The 16273-nt window shown below is 68.6% G+C and overlaps 3 protein-coding genes across 8 annotated transcripts; 2 read left to right on the top strand and 1 right to left on the bottom strand.

Moving 5' to 3' along the window:
• The first annotated feature begins 24 nt into the window (after nucleotides 1-24).
• Nucleotides 25-6929, top strand: LOC127472635 (F-box/WD repeat-containing protein 7-like). Its single transcript, XM_051791143.1, has 13 exons — nucleotides 25-230; nucleotides 1193-1372; nucleotides 1599-1922; nucleotides 2359-2441; nucleotides 2827-2965; nucleotides 3336-3470; nucleotides 3547-3670; nucleotides 3749-3885; nucleotides 4471-4584; nucleotides 4833-5014; nucleotides 5118-5343; nucleotides 6052-6262; nucleotides 6496-6929. The coding sequence occupies exons 1-13, from the start codon at nucleotides 99-101 to the stop codon at nucleotides 6762-6764; spliced, it is 2256 nt and encodes a 751-aa protein (XP_051647103.1). The 5' UTR covers nucleotides 25-98; the 3' UTR covers nucleotides 6765-6929.
• A 705-nt stretch (nucleotides 6930-7634) lies between these two features.
• On the bottom strand, nucleotides 7635-8514 carry TIMM10B (translocase of inner mitochondrial membrane 10B). The gene is made up of 3 exons (XM_051791158.1): nucleotides 8392-8514; nucleotides 8126-8221; nucleotides 7635-8043 (listed from the first exon to the last, which is right to left on the bottom strand). The coding sequence occupies exons 1-3, from the start codon at nucleotides 8428-8430 to the stop codon at nucleotides 7849-7851; spliced, it is 330 nt and encodes a 109-aa protein (XP_051647118.1). The 5' UTR covers nucleotides 8431-8514; the 3' UTR covers nucleotides 7635-7848.
• A 10-nt stretch (nucleotides 8515-8524) lies between these two features.
• ARFIP2 (ADP ribosylation factor interacting protein 2) lies at nucleotides 8525-13949 on the top strand. Of its 6 annotated transcripts, none has more exons than XM_051791144.1 (9): nucleotides 8525-8601; nucleotides 9446-9553; nucleotides 9658-9766; nucleotides 10669-10779; nucleotides 11211-11326; nucleotides 11441-11662; nucleotides 12017-12174; nucleotides 12258-12432; nucleotides 12734-13949. In XM_051791144.1, the coding sequence occupies exons 2-9, from the start codon at nucleotides 9455-9457 to the stop codon at nucleotides 12887-12889; spliced, it is 1146 nt and encodes a 381-aa protein (XP_051647104.1). In that variant the 5' UTR covers nucleotides 8525-8601; nucleotides 9446-9454; the 3' UTR covers nucleotides 12890-13949. The 6 variants fall into 6 exon arrangements, with proteins under 6 accessions (XP_051647104.1, XP_051647105.1, XP_051647109.1 ...); XM_051791149.1 differs by lacking the exon at nucleotides 8525-8601 and adding an exon at nucleotides 8713-9112; XM_051791147.1 differs by lacking the exon at nucleotides 8525-8601 and adding an exon at nucleotides 9017-9127.
• The last annotated feature ends 2324 nt before the right edge of the window (nucleotides 13950-16273 follow it).

The following is a 16273-nucleotide window of genomic DNA, read 5'->3' on the forward strand; positions in this document are numbered from 1 at the left end:
CCGCGTGCGTGTCGGGGGCGGGAGGCGGGGCCTTGGCCGCGCGTGCGCGGTACGGTCGGGCCTGCGCGGCGGCAGCGGCGCCCGGGGCCGGTACCGGGATGTCGGGGCCGGGCGGGCCGGGCCCCGGCGGGGCCAAGCTCGACATCAACCGCGCCGGCGTAGCCGAGCTGGAGGGTGCCCTCAGCGGCATCGGCCGCCGCCGCGCCCGAGGCATTGTCCGCAAGAGAGAGGTCCGGGGGAGGCGGCGGGGCCGGGGAGGGGGCGGCGGGGCGGGGTGTCGGTCCCGGGGGTGCCAGGGCGGGGGGGGCCGGTGCCGCTCCTGGGGGCGGGGGGGCGAGCGGGGGGGCCGCGTTCGTCTCGGTATCTGGGTTCGCCTCAGGGGCTGGGTCGGGATCCCCGCGGGGCCAGGTGGGCGCAGATGCCCCCCGAGCGGCCTCGGTGCCGCCGTCCCTGGCTGCCTGCTCCGGGGAACGCGGGTTCCGGCGGGGCGGGCACCGCGCCCTGGCGGCCTCCGAGCGCCGTCACCGGCGCTTATGGGGCGGGAACTGCTTGCGGGGGGACCCCGCGGCGACCGGTGACACGGACAGGAGTGGCACGGGCGGGCGGGTCAGCGCCAGCCCTGCCACGGGGACAGCGCCGGGGGCGCTCGGCTTGTTTTGGGCTGGGAAAGGGGAGGTGAGGGGGCGGGAGCAGCTGGGAACACCAGGAATGGAAGCGCCGGGAGGGGAGGGGGCGGTTACGCAAGGGGGGGGTGGTCCGAGGGGCGGTGAGGGGGGTCTGGAGTAGGGCGATCCGGGTTGGTGCTGCTGTTAGGGAGCAGCAGCAGTATCGCCGTAAACCGAACCCTGCCGGGTCTGAAGGGCTGTCCGGGCCCTGCCGGGACTCGGAGCTGCGCTTGGGTCCCCGCTGGGTCCTGCCCCGGCACAGCCCGGCCGGGTTCATCCCGTGGCAGGCGCGGCGGGAGCCAATGCGGGTGTGACGGGAGGTTCCTGCTACCGGGTCGGGCCCGGGCGGTGCTCGCCCCGGGGTCCCGCGGGACGGCCCGGAGCCGCACTGCTCCATGGGGGGCACAGTGCCCCTGCCCCGGGGCCGTGCCCGTTCCCCGTGAGGCTGCTCGGGCAGGGGATCTGTGGGAACGGGAGGGATTCCCGGGAGCAGCTGTTCCTGGCAGGGCTGACTTCGCTCCCCGCAGGAGCTGAAGGGCTTCACCTGCCTGGATGACCTGCTGCACGTCAAGGGCATCACCACACGCATCCTGGAGCTCAACAGCCAGCGCATGACGTGCCGGCGGCGCCCCGGCCCCGAGGGGGCCCCACGGGCCAGCCCCGCCCAGCCAGTGGACAGTGGGGACAGCAGGGTGCCCGCGGCACAGGTAGGGGCAGGGCCGAGGGAGGGGAGCTTGTGTGTGGGGAGCCGACAGACCCACACTGGGCTCTGGAGCAGCTGGTGCCCGTGGTCTGGGGGTGCTTGGCCCCATGACCCCCGTGGTGCTGGTGACCGGAGTCCCTGTGCTCCAGGGCTCTGGCTCTCACTGGCAGCTCCCCAGCCCCCCAGTGCTGGTGTGGACCAGCCCTGCCCATGCCTCTCCCTGTGCTCAGGTGGTGGCTGAGGAGGAGGAGGACGAGGAGGAGGAAGAAGCGCCAGGGCCCTGGGAGTCGGAGCGCCCTGGGAAGGGCTGCCCCGGGTCCGGAGCAGAGCCTGATGCATCTGGGGGGCGGGGAGTGCAGGAGCCCCCCAGCTCTGCTGGGGAGCAGGAGGAAGAAGACGAGGAAGAAGAGGAGGAGGAAGAGGAAGGGAGCTGCTGCAGTGAGGAGGGGGAGGACAGCAGCAACGTGTACCTGTACTACACTCTGGGGGAGCGCTGGATTGACTACCTGCAGCGCACAGGGGACCGGGGGCTGCTGCGGCACCTGCGCCCCAAGGTGACCGTGGGGGTGACCGAGGGGGCTGATGAGGCGCTTTGGGGGTCCTGCAGGGGGGAGGGTGGGGCTGGCTGTTGCTGCTGTCACCCTGACACATTGGGGGGCTGGGGGCTGTCAGGGGGCTGCTGGGCTGAGCGCTGGGGGGGTTCCTGGTGCCCGGCTGCTGGGGCTGGGGAAGGAGGCCCTGCCCCAGTCCCCAGCCCTGCTGCAGCCCCCCTGCCCTGCAGGGGAGTCCGTGATTGCCATGTGGACCCTGAAGAGGGGCAGCAGGAGGGGGCAGAGGTTTTCCCAGTGGCTCTGGGCAGGGCATCCACAGGGGTCGGCTTTGGGCAGGCAATATTTAGGGAAATGTGGGGTTCAGCTCTGGGTGGGGAGTTCAAAGGGGTCGGTGGGGTCTGGGTCTGCCTCAGCCGCTCCAACCTGCCGTGTCCCGCAGATGAAGCGGAAGTCAGAGAACGGCCCGGATGGCCGGGCCCTGTCCCCTGGGAAGAAGCTGTGCAAGGGCTCTGAATATGGCAGGTGAGGGGGCTCTGGGTATGCAAGGTGAAGGGGGAGGGGGCTCTGAGTACAGCAGGTGAGCGGGTTCCATGTGCTGGGGGATACACATACCTCCTCCGGCTCACCCCGAGAGGATGCTGGAGCTACCTGGGTTGATCAGGGTTTGGCCCAGATGATCTCCAGGCCTGACTAGTTGTCCATTTTCTGAGCAGGCTGGGCTGAGGGCTGTGGCCGGGTGGGAGACTGGGCAAGGGGTCAGCAGGGTGGGAGCAAGGGGAGAGAGTCAGCAGGGTGGAGCTCCCAGCAGTGGGGACCAGTTCCCGGATCCTCTGGCACGGCATGGCCTGGAGCAGTGCTGGCATGCCTCACCTGTGCCCTGGCCTCACCTGTGCCTGGTCTCTCCCAGGACACTGGGTCCCTGCACGCCCAGCCCCACCACCACCTTCGGGGACCTGCGCAATGCCAAGGCGGGGCAGGCCCGGCGCCGCCGCATCCCCTCGGTGGCTCCCCCACCTGAGCTGCAGGATTGGCTCCGCACCTTTCAGGTATGGCTCACTCAGGGCTCCAAAGGGTAGGAGCCGGGCCCGATGGATCCCCACTGCGGGCAGGGGCTGGGCCCACAGTGCATTTTGGGGAGTTTTGCTCAGGTGAGGGAGCACAGAGGGGGTGTCAGCCCCATCCTGCTGCCCCATCCTGCTGCCCCCCTGGCCTGAGATGGTGTCACCTGTCACACTGCATGTGACCTGCGACCCACCGCATGTGTCCCACCGAGCTCCCGTCTGCCGTGGGTTCCTGGCCTGGGGACTGGTGCGGGAGCCCAGGCTGGCTGGGCTGGGGGCACCAGGAGGTCCCCACCTGTGTGCTGGCCTGTGGTTAGGGACACGGAGCTGGGGGTCACCGGGGGTCTCCCTGCAGCGCTGGAGCGGCCCCGAGAAGCTGCTGGCCCTGGACGAGCTCATTGACCGCTGCGAGCCGGCGCAGATCAAGTACATGATGCAGGTCATCGAGCCCCAGTTCCAGCGGGACTTCATTTCTCTGCTGCCCAAGGAGGTGAGTGGGGCTGGGGGCCCACGGGCATGGCCTGACCCCCTCCCAGGGGCCCCTGTGACCCCTGTCCCCTGTGCAGCTGGCCTTGTATGTCCTGTCCTTCCTGGAGCCGCGGGACCTGCTCCGCGCTGCCCAGACCTGCCGCTACTGGAGAGTCCTGGCTGAGGACAACCTGCTCTGGAGGGAGAAGTGCCGTGAGGAAGGTGAGGGCCCCCCAGGGTGGAGGCTGGGGGCCACCTTGGGCTCAGCTCAGGTGAGGCACCGCTGCATTCCCCCCACAGGGATCGAGGAGCCCTTGCACCTGCGGAAGCGGCGCCTGCTGAGCCCCGGGTTCATGTACAGCCCCTGGAAATTCGCCTTCCTGCGCCAGCACCGCATCGACATGAACTGGCGCAGTGGGGAGCTGCGGCCTCCCAAGGTGGGTCTGGGTGTCCACCAGGGACAGACTCTGGGGAGCTGAGAGCCCCCAAGGTGGGTCTGGGGCACTGTAACAGGGGGAGCTGGTGTGGGATCAGCCACAGGGAGCAGATCCAGCTCGAAGCAGTGGGGGCAGCAGAAGTGGAGTCCCATGGGCTTGGGTAAGGAGGGACCCTCCCCTTGCCCCTCTCCAAGCCCCTGTGCAGAGCTGCAGCCAAATCCAGTACCCAGGGAGGGTACAGTCCCCCAGGGCTTAGCTGTCTCCCATGCAGGGTCCCAGACCCCTGGGATGCTCTCCCTGGGGGTCCCTCCTGCCGTCTGGGCAGAGCCTTTGCTGCCTCTTGTCTTGCTCCTGAGCCCCCCCCACTCCCTGTTCCCCAGTAGGCTCCTGCCCCTGGCAGCAGCTGCCCAACCACTCCCTCTGGCTCTGTTGCCGTGCAGAAGCACTGGGAGGTGCAGGTGATTTGGGGAGCCCTCTGCCCTTCTTCCACGTGGCACCTGCTGCCTCCCGCTGCTCACCGTGTTTGGGGGGTCCTGTGGGCTGGGGGTCCCACACTGCCCCTCCTCCATGCCTGTGCTCCCACAGGTGCTGAAAGGCCATGACGACCACGTGATCACGTGCCTTCAGTTCTGTGGGAACCGCATCGTCAGCGGCTCTGATGACAACACGCTCAAGGTGTGGTCAGCTGTCACCGGGGAGGTGAGTGTCACTGTCACGGGGCAGGTGTCACTGTCACGGGGCAGATGAGTGTGCCACTGTCACTGGTGCCACGGGGGGCCGGGACAGGGACCATCCCCCTATGCTGAGCACAGATGTGGCTGCACCCTGACCCCGGGGATCAGTTTGGGCTCCTGGTGACAAGGACGTTGAGCTGTGCTGCTCTGCCCTGCCGCAGGTGGGGGTAGGTGGGAGAGGCCCACCTGTCCCTCACGCCCTGCCCCCTGCAGTGTGTGCAGACACTGGTGGGCCACACGGGGGGCGTGTGGTCCTCCCAGATGAGGGACAGCATCGTCATCAGCGGCTCCACGGACCGCACGCTCAAGGTGTGGAACGCGGACAGTGGCGAGTGCGTGCACACGCTGTATGGACACACCTCCACCGTGCGCTGCATGCACCTGCACGGCAACAGGTACGGGCTGAGCAAGCTCTGTGGGAGGGGGAGCCCAGGAGGTGAACCTTGTTGCCCTGGGGCCACCCTGGCAGTCGGGCCCCAGGTGTTCCCTTGCCCACAGGGTGGTGAGTGGCTCCCGGGACGCCACGCTGCGGCTCTGGGACATCGAGACGGGGCAGTGCCTGCACGTGCTGATGGGGCATGTGGCGGCCGTGCGCTGCGTCCAGTACGATGGCAACAAGGTGGTCAGTGGCGCCTACGACTACACGGTCAAGGTGTGGGACCCCGAGAGCGAGAGCTGCACCCACACCCTGCAGGGGCACACCAACCGCGTTTACTCCCTGCAGGTACGGCCCCACACCTCCCCTCCTGCTGCCTTCCCCCCTCCAGCTGCCCTGCTCTCCCCACACACCTCCCCTCCTGCTGCCTTCACTCCTTGGCTGCCCTGCCCTCCCTGCAGGTACGGCCCCACACCTCCCCTCCTGCTGCCTTCCCCCCTCCAGCTGCCCTGCTCTCCCCACACACCTCCCCTCCTGCTGCCTTCACTCCTTGGCTGCCCTGCCCTCCCTGCAGGTACAGCCCTACACACCTCCCCTCCTGCTGCCTTCCCCCCTCCTGCTGCCCTGATTTCCTTGCTCCCTGCAGGTACAACCTCACACACCTGCCCTTCTGCTGCCTTCACCTGTCACTCCCCTGCTTTCCAGTCGCGGGGCACAAGCTGTGCCACACAGTCCCTATGTGTGTTGCAGGGACACGTAGGCCACATCTGTGCCCTTAAGGGACACATCTGTGCCATGCAAAGACATATGGACCACATCTGTGTCCTGTGGGGACACTCTACCTCCCTGACACTCCCTCCCACACACATGCTGTGGGCACAAACACTCCTCTGTGCCCGTTCCCTGGAGCATTTGTAGACCCCAAAAAGCTGAGGGGTATGTGAGGCCATGACTCAGCCACTAAGCCAGGGACTGAGCTGGAGCTGGGGGGGCTGCACCCCAAAGCGGGGGGCACTCCTGGCTCCAGTGGCTGAGCTGGGCCTCCCCCTCTGGCAGTTTGATGGGACGCACATTGTGAGCGGGTCCCTAGACACGTCGATCCGCGTGTGGGACGTGGAGAGCGGGAACTGCCTGCACACCCTCATGGGGCACCAGTCCCTCACCAGTGGGATGGAGCTGCGCGACAACATCCTCGTGTCTGGCAACGCCGACTCCACCGTCAAGATCTGGGACATCAAGACGGGGCAGTGCCTGCAGACACTGCAGGGTGAGGGGTGTTCCCCACCCTTGGGGGCCAGCGGGTGGCAGGGGGGGCTCCCTTCAATCAGGGGGCTGGGAGGGAGCAGTTCCTTCCCTCAGGGGGCTGCAGAGGGAGTGGGGCTCCCAGATGTGGGAGGGCAGGTGTCACCTGGCTGTGGGTGCCCCAGATGTGGCGGGGCAGGTGTCACGCAGCCGTGGGTGCCCCGGGCGCTCCTGGGGCTCACAGCTCTCTCCCTGCAGGTCCCAGCAAGCACCAGAGTGCTGTGACCTGCCTGCAGTTCAGCTCCAAGTTCGTGGTGACCAGCTCTGACGATGGGACGGTGAAGCTGTGGGACCTGAAGACGGGGGAATTTGTGCGGAACCTGGTGGCCCTGGAGAGCGGGGGCTCTGGCGGCGTCGTGTGGCGCATCCGTGCCTCCAACACAAAGCTGGTGTGCGCCGTGGGCAGCCGCAATGGCACCGAGGAGACCAAGCTGCTGGTGCTGGACTTTGATGTGGACCTCAAGTGACCCCGGCCAGCCCGGGGGTCCCGCGGGAGGGGTGGCTCCGGCGCAGGCGCTGGCCCCGCGGGCAGGACAGGGGGGCGCCCGGCCGGGCCTTATTTATATGCGTGGGAGCGTCCGGCCGGGCCGCAGGAGCATGTTTTATACATGGAATATATTGATTTATTTCTGTACTGGGGCTCCTGCTCAAGCCCTGAGCCCAGGCCGGGGGCTGCAGCACATCCCCTCTGACCCTGGGCAGCACAGGCAGGGGACAGGCTCTCCCTGCACATGCAGGCCCTGGGCTGGGGGTGATGGCCCCACAGCACCCGACACCCCCTGGTACTGGGTGCCTGCTCTGCACCAGCCATTTGTAACACCCCTGTCCTGGTGCCCACGGGGGTCCTGCAGCCTCCCTGCAGTGACCCCAGCTCTGAGGGCAGCACTGGCCCTGTGATACCCTGTTCCAGGCTTGTCCTACTCCAGGGGTTCCCCTTACTCTGGGAGCTCCCCAGCACTGGTCAGAGCTGTAGGACCAGGACCCTCCCCAGTGTGTCCATCAGGAGCCTCTGTGCTGCCCCTGGCCCACATGGAGACCCCATGGATCCCCCAGTGCTGGCTGGAGCTGGAGGATCAGGCCCAGGACCCCTGGGGGTATCCATTTGCCCAGGTGGAGCAGCTGTGACCCTTCCCCCTTCCCCCCCCACTCCCAGTGCTGCCCCTCTGCCATAACAGGGCCTCCCGGACAGCCTGGTGCTGCCCCTCTGCAGCCCCCACAAAGAGACGTCTGTCTCATGTTTAGGCAGGATTCCCAGTTGTGCCTTGGGCTCCCCATGGGCTACCCCTGCCAGACAGGGTTGGGGCTCTGGTGCCCTCCTGGAGCATGGCACGGAGCCGTTGCTGAAGAGACGTTTTATTGGCACCACACATCCACTTCCCAAACATCCAGACACGTGGGGGCTCCCCTGTTTCTGTGCCGCCGGCCCGGGGCCGAGTGGAGCCGCTGCTCCCGCCCGGAGCTTCGGTGGGGCCCCGGCGCTGCTGCTCCCGCCAGGACCGGGGGGGCCGATCCTGCCCCACCGCCGCCGTGGGAAGGCGTGGCCGGGCCGTGCTACGTGCCGGCACCGGGAGCGTCGAGCGAGGGCGCGGCGGGGCCTGGGGCCGGGCCGGGCGCGGCCGGGGGCCCCGCGGCGCCGTGCTCGGCCGCGCGGCGCTGCAGCAGCGCGGGCACCAGCCCCACGTAGGCGCTCATCAGGCGGTGGTTGGCACGGACCAGCCTCGCGGCGCAGCTATCCAGGCACGACTCCTGCGGGACGGGACGGGACGGGCTGGCGGGTCAGGGAGCGCGGGGACCCCTGGGCCGCCCGCCCCCCCCCCGCCCCGCTCACCTCGCGGCCTGTGAGCAGCCGGTAGTTGAGGCTACAGACGCAGTGGCGGAAGCAGAGCTCGGTCATGCGGTTGTAAACCAGCAGGAAGTCTCGTAGCTGGGGGGCACGGGGGGAGTCACACGGGGCAGGGGTCAGGACCACCGAAACCCACCGGGACCCCCCACACCGGCCCGAAAGCCATGGGCTGCTCCGAACCCGGGGCCTCGGGATCCCGCCCGAGAGCCCCACGAGCCCAGCCCCCTGCGCCCCCCGTCCCGGCCGCTCACGCTGCGGAGCTGCTGGCGGTGCTCGGCCGCGGGGTCCATGCCGGGCCCGCCGGTGCCCCCGCGCTCGGCGGGGCCCGCCCCGACGGCGGTTCCCGGCGGCGCGCCGCTGACGCCACTTCCGGCGCGGCGCTGCCGTGCGACGCTTCCGGCGCGTCCGGGCCGAGGCGGAGCGGGAGCGGCGCGGGGGGGCCCGGCGGGGCCGGGGCGCAGGTGGGGCCGGGGGGCACCGCGCGCGGGGAGCGGCCGCGGGGCGGCGGGGCCTGTCCGGGACGGCCCCGGGATGGGGCCGGGCCGTCTCTGGCCGGTCCCACCGGAAGCGGCCGCCCGGGGTCCCCGCGGGGGTCGGTCCCGGCGCGGGGTCCTCGGAGCTCGGCCGGGGGTGGGTGCGGGCGGTCACTTCCCGGGGGCTGCAGGGCCGCTGCCCCGGGAGATTGCGCGGAGGGGTGCCGGCCCGGCCCGCAGGGCTCGGCCCTGCCGCTGGGATGGGCCGGGCCGGGCCGTTCCCGCCGAGCCGGGCCCAGGGACACGGCACAGATAACGGGCACCTGGATCCCGCCCCGGGCCCCGCCTGCCCTGGAATGTGCCCGGACCGGTCTGGGCGCTCGGGGCCCCCCCCACCCCCTGGGCTGCGGACGTGGCTCCCGGCGCGCTCCTGCGGGGCAGGCCGGCGCTGCTGGCGCCGCTGCCCCGGGACAGCGGCTGCGGGTCCCCGCCGGGATCTGTGAGGGGGCGCGCGGTCCGACCCTGGGAGCGGAGGGGCCCGGGGGGGCCTGGGCAGAACGGGGGAGAGCCGTCGCGGGGCTGGGGTTGGCACCGGGGTCGGGGTTGGGACTGGTGCCTCCGTGACGTGCCCGCTCCACTCCCCGGGAGCGTTCTGGGAGCCAGGGGAGCCCCGAGGGCCGGGCGGGACAGTGGCGGCAGGAGGCCCTGGGCAGGGACAGAGGCTGCTTAGTGCCGGCAGCTGCCGGAGTGGGACGCCCCTCGTTGCCCTCTCCTGCCCCTGGCATCGGAGCCCGGCCCCACAGGTCCTAGCGCCGCCTCCGTGTCCCCTCAGGCCCTGAGGATGTCGGACGGGATCCTGAGCAAGGCGGCCACCATGGAGATCCCCATCAGCAGCAACGGGGACACGAGCAGTCTGCCCGAGGATGATGGCCTGGAGCAGGTCTGGGGGGCTGGGGACCCCGGGGGTGTTTGGGGCTGTGCCGGGGCCCTGCTGAGGCCGAGCTGGCCCTGCAGCTCGCCCTCCCGCTCTCCTTTGCCCCCCAGGACCTGCAGCAGGTGATGGTGTCGGGACCCAACCTCAATGAGACCAGCATTGTGTCGGGCGGCTATGGGGGTACGGCCGAGGGCATCATCCCCACAGGCACTATCAAAGGTACTGGGGACAGGCTGTCACGGGGGCTCCTGCAGGGGAGGGTGTGCTCATCTGCCCTCACTGTCCCCAGTTCTGGCATGAAGCTCTGCTGCGGCCGCTCAGCCGAGGCCCCTCCTGGGGGGCTTCATCCCCGCTGGGCTCAGGCCCTGTGCAGGGGTACCGTATGGGGGCTGTGCTGCTGACCCAAGCCCTGCTCCCCCCGGGCCAAGGTGGGGTCTCTGCCGTGGAATCTCTATCCTCTCAGCCAGGACACCCCAGCAAGGTTCTCTTGGGCCTTCTGGTGAAGGGTCCTGCCTTTGCTGCAGGCCAGGGGCAGTGAGAGCTCTGGGCTGTGCCGGGGATGGCGGGGGCAGGCAGGGGGCACTGAGGCAGTGCTCTCACTGGAGAGCTCAGCCCCGCTCTCCACTGCACTCTCCTCACTGCCCCAGCTGGGTCAGGCTGTGGTGGGGCCAGGGCGGCCCTGTGCTGCAGGAACCCTGGCACCGCTGTTCCTCTGTCCTTGTTCCACATGGATCTGACCCTGAAAGTCCCTCCATGGCAGACCCCAGCCCCCACGGGGCCTGGAGGGGTCTGTGGGGGCAGAGGGAGTGTGTGTGCGTGCTCTCCCGGGGCTGGCAGCCCTGTGTCCCCGGCACACCAGGCCTGCCCGGATATCGGAGCACAGGGATCCCTACAGAGGAGCCAGAGGGGGCTGGGGGGGGTTCCCTGGGGCAGAGGGGTCCATCTGTGTGGCCGCAGCCACGTCTCTGTGTTCCAACACTCACCTGCTGCCGTCGCTGTCCGCTGCCGCATGCCCGCGCACTCGTCCCCACTCCCTGCCCCCTGTCCCGTCTGCCCTGGTCATCCCTGTCCCGTGCCTTGTGCCCTGCCATCCTGCCCCGCCCCCCGCTCGGCACCTGCAGCCCCCCCATTTCCAGGCTCTCTTGTCCACCCTCACTCCCCCCGAGGACCGTCGGTGTCCCCCAGCGCGCCCGCTGCCCGCAGGATGGCCCGCCCGGCCGCCTCCCCCGCAGGTACTGCCCTTCTCCCCACCCCGACCCGTCCTGCTACTGGGACAAAGGACAGTGCTGATGGGCCCAGGGGTCTCAGAGGTGGGTCCCAGTCAGGGGGTCCTCCCTGCCCCTGCAGCCCACCCGAGGGTCCCCTGGTGCTGCCAGGTCCTGCTCCCCCCTGGCAATGGGGGACAGCAGAACAAGGCAGGGCCTGGGCTCGGCTGTGCTGCCAGATGTGGCTGGGCTGGGGTCTGTTCCCCTGTGTGGGACCCCCTGGGGGGCTGGCAGGAGCAAGGTTCCCACCACGATGCCCATGAGCTGGTGCTGGGCACACACGTGGCCAGAGCTGGGGACCCTGCTGTGGGGACAGTGGCTCTGGAGGGGAGGGGCTGCCTGGCCCACCGTGGGCGCTGCCCCCCCAGAGCTGGTGCCAGGTGCTGTCCCCGTGCCAGGCCCCGGGCTGCACACCCCCCCGCCCGGCCCCCCACCCAGCGGGGAGGAGGTCGTGCGTGGCATCGCTGTCGAGAAGTTTGACATCGTCAAGAAATGGGGGATCAACACCTACAAGGTGAGGACTGAGGGTACCCCAGCGGGCCTCCCAACCCCCTGTCCTGCAGTGCCCTGCTCTTGGAGCAGTTGGGGGGTCCACACACCCCGGGCCCCCTGACCCCCCCTTCCGCAGTGCACCAAGCAGCTGCTGTCAGAGCGGTTCGGGCGGGGGTCCCGCACGGTGGACCTGGAGCTGGAGACGCAGATCGAGCTGCTGCGCGAGACCAAGCGCAAGTACGAGAGCGTCCTGCAGCTGGCACGGGCGCTCACGGCCCACCTGTACAGCCTCGTGCAGACACAGCACGCCCTGGGCGACGCCTTCGCCGACCTCAGCCAGAAATCCCCTGAGCTCCAGGTATGCCAGGGGCACATGGGAACCACCAGCACTGGGGGACACCTGGGCACCGGGGCAGAGCAGGGACACCTGGACACCGGGACTGGGGGGGGACACTTGGGTGGCGGGGCCAGGGCTGGGGGACACCTGGGCACCAGGGCAGAGCAGGGACACCTGGGCAGCAGGGCCGGGGGAGATGGGGACTGCTGGGACTAGGGGTGACAGCCCGTGCTGGTAGGGATGTGAGCTGGAGCTGGGCTTGGTGGCGCTGGGTTGTGGTTGGGCTCGGTGGTCTCAGGGGAGAGAGTTTTCCAACCCAAGAGACCCTCAATGGAGGGGAGCGGGGCTGTGACTGTGGCCCCTGTCCGGTGCCAGGAGGAGTTTGGGTACAACGCGGAGACACAAAAGCTGCTGTGCAAGAACGGGGAGACACTGCTGGGCGCTGTCAACTTCTTTGTGTCCAGCATCAACACACTGGTCAACAAGACCATGGAAGACACGCTCATGACGGTCAAGCAGTATGAGACAGCCAGGTGGGACAGGGGAACTGATGGGGGGGCTCAGGGGTCCTGGGGGGCTCCAGGGGCAGGTCGCTGATGCCAGGGGTCCCCGGCAGGCTGGAGTATGATGCGTACCGCACGGACCTGGAGGAGCTGAGCATGGGCCCGCGTGACGCTGGCGCCGTGAGCCGCCTGGACGCAGCCCAGAGCCAATTCCAGAGCCACAAGGACAAGTATGAGAAGTTGCGGGCAGACGTGGCCATAAAGCTCAAGTTCCTGGAGGAGAACAAGGTGGCAGGGGGATCGTGGGTGGAACAGGGATGGGGTGCGTGGTGGGGCATGCAGGGTGGGGGGCACGGGGGTGAGGGGTATGGGACAGGGATGGGAGACACAGATGGAGGGTGCAGGGGCGGGGTGTCCCCGCAAGGATTTAACAGCTGTGTTGGATGTGGTACTCGAGGACATGGTTCAGCGGTGGGGTGGGCAGCGCTGGGGGAGCAGTGGGACTTGGGGGGGCCTCCAAGGGCTTTCCCAGTCCTTTGCTGCTGGGCTGGAGTCGGGCCCCCCCGGACCATAACCCCCCCTGTCCCAGATCAAGGTGATGCACAAGCAGCTGCTGCTGTTCCACAACGCCATCTCCGCATACTTTGCCGGGAACCAGCAGCAGCTCGAGCAGACCCTCAAGCAGTTCAACATCAAGCTCAAGACCCCTGGCGCTGAGAAGCCCTCCTGGCTGGAGGAGCAGTGAGCCCCCCGCGCCCCCCCCGGACGGGGGAGCCCCCTGTGGGGTACACATGGACCTGAGTTGTGGCCGGGGGCTTGCTGGAGGCACAGCCTGGGCCTGCTGGGGGTGGGGGCTGCCAGAGGGGTGGGGGTGGGGCCCAACTGTCCCACAGCCCCCCTCAGGGTAGAGTCCAGTAGCTCCTCAGCACAGACCCCCACGTAGCAGACAGCCTGAGAACCCCTGCCCCCCAGCACCACTGAGGGGCTGGGGACGCCCCCCTTGCTGGGCTGCACCCCCACCCTGGTCCCCCTGCTCACCTCGGGGTGGGCCAGGACCCTCTACTGCCTGCCTCTGCCTCCCCCAGGCAGGATGGGGGTGTCCCCCCCCAGGTCCTTTCCCTGCTCCCCCAGGGAGACCCCTGCCTGTGGCACAGTGGAGTTGGGGGGGGCCAGCCCCGGAACAGCCAGGTCCCTCCTGTGCCAGGGGGCTGTGAGGGTCCCCTTCTGGGTCCCCCCCTGTGGGGGCTCCTGCTGTCCCCCCGACACCTGGGTCACCCCGGCTCCCTCCAGGCCAATCCCAAGTGTTTCTGGGGTGGCTGCTCTTGCACTCCTGACCCGGGGGGGGCTGTGCTCCTCCAAGCCCCCTCTGCTCCCCTGGGGCTGTGGCATCCTGAGCTGGGGGGGTCCCTGCACGCTGCTGCTAGTGGAGCGGGGGGAGGGTGCTGGCCAAGCACTGGGACCCTGGGGGGCCAGGGGAGCTCCAAGCAGGGACCAAACGCCAGCAGAGGCACTGGAGGTGCACACGTGTGTCAGTGCGTATCTGTGTGCGAGGACACGTGTGTCCCAGGGCACGTGTGCTGCACACGGAGGGCCGGGGTCCTGGCCAGTGTCCCCCCCACCCCACGAGGGGCCCCCAGCCCGCCCCTGCACTTGGGCACTTTCTCCTGAGACAAAACTGTTGGTTTTTCTTGCTCATTAATTTAACCCGTAATTTAATGTTGGGATCTGACCCCAACCCCCTCCCGGTGACGATCTGACCCCCCCACACTTCTGTAAGACCCCAATAAATGGTACGGATCAGTGTGTGCTGGGCTGCAGCCGGGACCCCTGTGCTGGGGAGCTGGGGGGTGTTAGGGGACTGCACCCCATGGGCTGGGGCTGCTGGGGCCAGTGGGAGACAAGGGCATGAGCCCCAGAAGGGCCAAGACCCCTGTGACAGGGCCAGGGCCCGGGGTGGGGAGCTGGTGCATGGAAGAGGTGGTTCTGGGGGGTGACTGAGGGGCTACCCCTCACCCCGACCCTGCAGCAGGAGTCAGGACAGGGCAGGGCTGAACAGGGATGGGCTAGGGGTGCCTCGGGAGTGGGGGCTGGGGGCACTCAGCACAGGGGTCCCAGTGCTGTCATTACCATCCTACTGCTCACACTGGGAGCTGAGAGGTCCCATGGGGCCAGTTCCCCGTCCCCAGGCTGGGCACTGGGTTCGGTGCCAAACGGTGCCCCCCTCCATCACCCCTCAACCTGCCACGCCTCCGGCTGCTGTTCCCCTGGGACCTCCAGACAACCTCCGGGTCACTGACCTACCCCTGGGACACTCCCTGTGGAAAATTCTGCCCCCCAGGAGATTCCCGCTCCCCAGTGTCCCTCCAAGGCACTGCCCCGGACACTGAAACCCTCTCCATGGGGGAAGGTCCCGGCAGGGAGAGTGTTGAGGGTCTCTGCTCCTCACCTCTTTGGGGTCCCGGCGGGGGTGGGGCGAATGGGGGTACCCACTGCTCCCCAGACATGGATGTGGGGGGTCCCTGATCTCACTGAGCTGCAAGGGTTGGGTGGGTGTGTGCCCCCTGCAGGGACAGGGGTGTCACCCCTGGGGGCTCAGTGTCACCCTGTACCTGGGTGGGGAGTCCCCAGCACCTGCTGTGTCCCCCCAGGCCCATCTGCCAGACCATGTGGGACACTGGGGAAGGGTCTGGGCCCCTGTGGGGGCAAGGAGCTGCTGGAGGTGAGGGTGGTGGGCTGGGGGAGGTCCTTGGTGGAGGGGGACTCCCTTGAACCCTGCCCTGTGCCACAGGTGTCCCGGCTGCAGCCCCTGGGACCCCTGATCCCCAGCGCTTTCTGCTGCTGCCGGAGGTGCCCAGCTGGGGGCCCGGAGGGATCCCATGTTCTGTGCACCCCCATGACCCTCCTTGCTCCTGGGGGACTGTAACGGCTGCACAACCAGGTCTGACCTGGCTGAGGAACCTTCCAGACACTGAGGATGAGGTGTGGGGTTGGGGGCCACACGGGGGCCGCACGTGGATGAGGACAGATTTACTGGGGGGATGGTTCATGACAGAGCTCTGGGTCTGTCCTGGAGCCACTTCTCCCCATTGAGACCCCACAGGGTTGGGGGTCCCTGTACCCCCCTGGGCTGGGTCAGGACCCTCCTGTCCCTGTGTCTACCGTCCCCCCCACACTTCACTCTGGTGGTCAGCTGGCCAGGGATGGGGTCACCCCCTCTGCATCCCCTGAACTCCAGCTCTGCCAGGACCCCCCAGCTATGGTGGGCTGCCAACTGCTCCTCCCCCCTCTCTCCAAAAGAAGCCATCCAGGAACCTGCTGGAATTCCCTTGGAGGCTGCAGCATGCGGGCCTGATGCCACGGTGAGGGGCTCCCCGTGTCCTGAGCTGAGAGGGGGACCCTGCCCTGCAGGGCAGAGGGGGCCCACCTGAGATGGGGGGGAGTGATGAGTGGGGAGTCCCACGTGGAGGAGGTGGAGGGGGACCTGTGGCAGCAGGCAGGTGTGGGATCCCCCCAGACTGAGGGGCTGTGTGGACGGCTACTGGGCTCTGGTATTACTCCTAACCCCTGCCCTTTACAGCACTCTTTGTACCTTCCTTGTGCCTCAATTATTCACGCCATGCCCCCGGTACCCTGTTTATACCCTCTCCCTTTCATAACTCTTTCTCTACCCCTCTTTTTACCCCCCTGTGTCCCCCCCGGCCCTCCCTTTAGACCTCCTTTTCCCTCCCTTTATTCGCCCCCATTTATACCACCCATCTCTCCGCACTTGGTGAGCCCCCCCCAAACCTCCACCCCCCAGTGTGTACCCGCACCCCTCCCTCCTCCATCCTATCCCCCCGCAATTTGGGGGGGTTGACCCCCCAAATTCGGGGGCGGGATGCTGTTGCCGTGGCAACAGCCGGGTACCCCGGGATGCGCGAAGTCCCCCCCCACTGCAGAGCCACAGCCCGGGCGAGACCACTCGCGTCGGGGGGGGGTTGAGGGGTCGCTTTACGGACTTTCCCACGGGACCCCCCCGCGGATCCCCCACTCGGGGGCGGCAACGCGTCGCGGAGGGACTCGTTTCTGCCCCTGAGTCGGCAGTCCGCGGGCGGGGGGCGTCTCGTTGAAGGGGGAAGGGGTGACAAGT

The sequence above is a fragment of the Manacus candei genome, unplaced genomic scaffold, assembly GCF_025592945.1.
Source record: "Manacus candei isolate 608988 ecotype Guabito, Panama unplaced genomic scaffold, ASM2559294v1 h1tg000031l, whole genome shotgun sequence".
Lineage (NCBI taxonomy): Eukaryota > Metazoa > Chordata > Aves > Passeriformes > Pipridae > Manacus > Manacus candei.

Excerpts from the sequence above, each read along its gene's own strand:
- LOC127472635 (XM_051791143.1), top strand. The coding sequence starts at position 99 with ATGTCGGGGCCGGGCGGGCCGGGCCCCGGCGGGGCCAAGCTCGACATC. Across the intron at positions 3,471-3,546 it reads TTTCTCTGCTGCCCAAGGAG|CTGGCCTTGTATGTCCTGTC; the intron begins GTGAGTGGGGCT and ends TCCCCTGTGCAG. Across the intron at positions 6,263-6,495 it reads GTGCCTGCAGACACTGCAGG|GTCCCAGCAAGCACCAGAGT; the intron begins GTGAGGGGTGTT and ends CTCTCCCTGCAG.
- ARFIP2 (XM_051791146.1), top strand. The coding sequence starts at position 10,275 with ATGGATCTGACCCTGAAAGTCCCTCCATGGCAGACCCCAGCCCCCACG. Across the intron at positions 11,327-11,440 it reads GGGGGATCAACACCTACAAG|TGCACCAAGCAGCTGCTGTC; the intron begins GTGAGGACTGAG and ends CCCCTTCCGCAG. Across the intron at positions 11,663-12,016 it reads AGAAATCCCCTGAGCTCCAG|GAGGAGTTTGGGTACAACGC; the intron begins GTATGCCAGGGG and ends GTCCGGTGCCAG.
- TIMM10B (XM_051791158.1), bottom strand. The coding sequence starts at position 8,430 with ATGGACCCCGCGGCCGAGCACCGCCAGCAGCTCCGCAGC. Across the intron at positions 8,222-8,391 it reads ACCGCCAGCAGCTCCGCAGC|CTACGAGACTTCCTGCTGGT; the intron begins GTGAGCGGCCGG and ends CGTGCCCCCCAG. Across the intron at positions 8,044-8,125 it reads GGCTGCTCACAGGCCGCGAG|GAGTCGTGCCTGGATAGCTG; the intron begins GTGAGCGGGGCG and ends CCCGTCCCGCAG.